Genomic DNA, 3,871 nt, shown 5'->3' on the forward strand with positions numbered 1-3,871 from the left:
TACCCTACAATAACTTCCCCATTAGTGCCTCCTTCTCCAACATTAATAATTTATTTCTTTGGGTTAAACACTGTGGGTGCAAACTGGTGGGAAGGCTGCCTAAAAATGTGTCTGTCCCTAGGAGGATTACACAGCTTGACTACTGTGTTGAGACTAAGCTCATCAAATCTCTTTTCTCTGCATCTGGAGGGTCAAGACAGGAAGATGATCCTCAGTGTCTGGAAGGGGAGCCCCTTGGAAGGTGGAGAAGGGCATGGAAAAGAGAGATGGGGGAACTTGAAGACCCACTACAGGATTTAGCCCAGGAATGGCTCTCAATTTCACTGTTGCCTGAGCCACAAACCTACTTCATACTGTCAGTGAGATATGCCTGAGATGGCAGCTTTTGTGTGGTACTTACATGTGGTACTTGTCGTGTACCAAGTTTATTCATAACTGATTCTCACAGCAGCCCTATCTTATCGTATAGAATTAGAAAGATTGCTTACAGAGGTTAAGCAACCTACCCAAGGTCACCCAGCTGTGAGGACAAATCAGGTCTCCTAACCCTGGGTTGAGGCTCGCCTCCCTCCCCCTTGGCCTCCCTGGTTCCCCATCCTAACTGACAGAGGAGCTCAGTGAAGACACACCCTGTGCCCTTTCTCAGCAGAGCCTGGAAGGGCCATGTCCCTCATCCCATGGCTCCGTTGGAACGAGACCTCACCACGGCTGTCATCCCAGAGCCCAGCTGAGATGGTGCTGGAAACGCTCATGATGGAGCTGGCGGGGCAGATGAGGGAGGCTGAGAGGCAGCAGTGGGAGCGCAACAATGTCGGCAGGAAGATCCGCACTGGCGTGGACTATAGCTGGCTGGCTAGCACGCCCAGGCCCACCTACGACCTCAGCCCCGGAGAGCGCCTGCAACTGGAGGGCGTCTGTGCCAAGATCCACCCATCCTACTGTGGATCCACCATCCTCAGGTAAGCCCTGGCTCTGGAATGGGACTCACTGGAGGGCTGCAGCCCAGATGACTCCAGAGAGGGTGGATGCAGTGGCCTGAGGCCGCCAGAACCAGGGGGCCCGTAAGACCCGGTTATCTGTTAGAAGGGCAAGGCAGGAGGAGGAATCTGAAAGATGTCTGGAACTCCAGGCCAGGGCTAAGGGTTCAGAGGTGGTTCCTGGAGGCACATGAAGTTTGACAGGAGAGAACCCAGGGCCTTTGTGATTTCTACTCTCCCTGCCTAGAATGTTATTATCCTGCATATTAACATAGCTGGCTCCTTTTCCTTCTTCAGTTCATCTTCAATGTTACCTTCTCAGAGAGGTTTTCCCAGACAATCTCTCTGAAACAAGTGTCTCAACTATCCTATTTCAAACTACCTTTCACTAGCTGGCCTATGGAGTGAGTATATAAATACGTATGTCTGTGTATATACATATATATGTATGTATGTGTGTATATATGCATGTGTGTATCATATAGATGTATATGCGCAGGTGTGGGCACTGAACTTAGAGGTTGGGTACAATAGTGTTTTTGAATATACATGTAACCCTAATGAAGTTGTGATCCACATGGCCCAGTCTCAGCTGGGTTGGTGTTGAAGTCAAAGAAACATAGTATAGCAACCATAAATAATTTCAAATAGCTCGAGTTCTTTACCTGCATTTCTCAAATACTGGTAAAGGAATACAGATCTATAATAAAACATCTTAAAATCCCCCTTAGTCTTCTGATATTTCCCGCACCAATTCCTTCACCAACATGTGCAGCTATTCTATACCTTTTTTTCCCCAAAACTCATCTTAAAAACTCCTTCTCCTTCTCTGGCCCTTTGGTCTTTGTAGTTTTTTTTTAATCCCCTCCGCTTTCTTACTTCAGGCCAAGAATCTTCCCTTCTCCCATTTTTCTGATTCTTTACCATGTAAGTCCCTCCCTCCCCCCTCCCTTTCACCTCCCATCCATTCTACCCCCTGCAAATGTATCTGGCTCCAGAAGCACCCTGGGGCCTGGGGTGGGTGTGAGTCATGGTGTGGTAGTGCTGAAGACAGAATCTGAGTTGGCAAACCAAAACCTCCGTATATGAGGAGGAAAGCTGGAATGTACATGTCACTGCTGAAAAGTTTGAGAAGTCCTGACTTTCAATATGGTAGAGGAAATTGGGTGGTAAATGGACTTGCTAACTATTGTTAATTCTTGAGCTCTAAGCGAAGACATCTTAGGAGAGGAGGCAGCTTGTGAAAACACACAGGGACCCAGGAAAACCTGGGGCGTTTGGGGAATCATATTTGATTCTTTCTGGCTGGAACATTGGGTCCTCTGGGGAGTAGCAAGAGTCAGTTCGCCAGGGTCTGGAGTCCCAGGCCAAATAGCTCAGCCTCACCCAGAACGTGATAGGGAGCTGCAGGAATATTGCAAGGCAGTGACATGATCAGATATGCATTTCAGAGAGAGAACTCTGACCACTGGGCAGAAGGGGTGGAAGAGGGGTAGTCAGAAAGCAAGTTAGTGAGGCTGCGTCGCAGTGGGCTCCCCGTTAATACTCCAGCATTGAAAACCTTCGGTAAGTGCCAAGATCTTTACACATGTTAGCTGAGTTGTTAAACCTCATGAAAGGGTAGACACCACTCCCAGTTAGGTCCCTAGATGGCGCAAACTGTGCTAGACTGCTAACCCTCAGGGTTAGACCCCTCTCCACGCGGTGCCCCCTGTGCCTGGTGAATCGCCCCACTCGCCCTCTGCTCCCTCGCCCAGGTTCCGGCAGCTGATGGCGGAACACCAGCCCGAGGTGCAGGACGTGGCCCGGCTGTTCCTCTCGGTCTTGCAGGAAGTCCTGGAGAAGATGAAGCAGGAGGAGGAGGCCCACAAGCTGACGCGGCAGTGGAGCCTTCGGCCCCGCGGCAGCCTGGCCTTGGCCACTTTCAAGACCCGCGCGCGCATCTCGCCGTTCGCCAGCGACATTCGGACCATCTCGGAGGACGTGGAGCGGGACACGCCGCCACCGCCCCGGACCTGGAGCATGCCCGATTTCCGGTCGCCCCAGGCGGACTGACCCTCTCCCCTCCCATCCCCAGGAGCTGAGCCACCTTCAGGAGGGCAGGGCATGATAGGGTGACTGGCCATCGGGCCCTAGAACATCTCCCACCTGGCCCTGATGAGGAAGCCAAAGAGGCGACTCAATCCCAAGACACTCCTGGAAGACAGAGCAACCGCTCCCCGCCCCCAGCCTCCCCCACTGCTCACAGGGCCCGTAGTTTTAGGGCCTGGAACTGGGATGTGGGGCTCCTTCTCCTGCACAAGTCTGCTGGCAGTAGCCCCTTCCCTGCCTCGCAGAGATTCAGAGCCTTGGCAGACAGATCAGGCTCCATCCCCATCTTCTGCTTCTACCTGGAAAGGCAAGGTTGTCCCTGCCTTCTTACCAAGCCCCAAATTCGCACCCTAACTGCAGGGTTGTCTGGTTCGCTCCTCTCCCTGGGTAGTGAGGAGGGGCCTGTTGGTTCGTGTCCACTGTCAGTTGGTGACCAGCTGTTCTCACCACTACAGGTGGATCACACCGTCATAGGCTGTCAGATCTGGAAGGGATCACATAGTCCATTAAGCTCACCCCCCTCTGCTAGTGAATGAGGAAACTGAGGTTCAGAGAGGGACGGGCTCCTTTCACCATAAATAGCAGCCAGATGCCCATGGGCTGTGAGGTTGTCCCTGAGCCCTGGAGTCCTGGGCTGTGATGGGACAGGTCCAAGGCCACATCTCCACCTGCCCGAGGGTGGGGGTCTAAGCTACTGTCGGAGAAAGTTAGCTGGTGGGATATGGCCGGTCTACAGCAGCTTCTGCCACAGGCTAAACTTCAAGGCCTTTGAACTCACTGCTCTGGAGGGCCAGGCCTCTGAA

At 52.5% G+C, this 3,871-nt stretch overlaps 1 protein-coding gene across 1 annotated transcript; it reads left to right on the forward strand.

The window, feature by feature from the left end:
• Window positions 1-663: 663 nt before the first annotated feature.
• On the forward strand, window positions 664-3,032 carry RD3 (RD3 regulator of GUCY2D). The gene is made up of 2 exons (XM_004387544.1): window positions 664-959; window positions 2,735-3,032. Exons 1-2 carry the CDS (start codon window positions 664-666, stop codon window positions 3,030-3,032), a joined length of 594 nt encoding a protein of 197 aa, XP_004387601.1.
• The last annotated feature ends 839 nt before the right edge of the window (window positions 3,033-3,871 follow it).

This window comes from Trichechus manatus, unplaced genomic scaffold (assembly GCF_000243295.1).
Source record: "Trichechus manatus latirostris isolate Lorelei unplaced genomic scaffold, TriManLat1.0 scaffold00187, whole genome shotgun sequence".
Taxonomy (NCBI): domain Eukaryota; kingdom Metazoa; phylum Chordata; class Mammalia; order Sirenia; family Trichechidae; genus Trichechus; species Trichechus manatus.

Bases quoted from the DNA above. Each gene is read 5' to 3' on its own strand.
- RD3 (XM_004387544.1), top strand. From the start codon at position 664: ATGTCCCTCATCCCATGGCTCCGTTGGAACGAGACCTCACCACGGCTG. The intron at 960-2,734 runs GTAAGCCCTGGC...TCCCTCGCCCAG, and splicing joins TGTGGATCCACCATCCTCAG to GTTCCGGCAGCTGATGGCGG.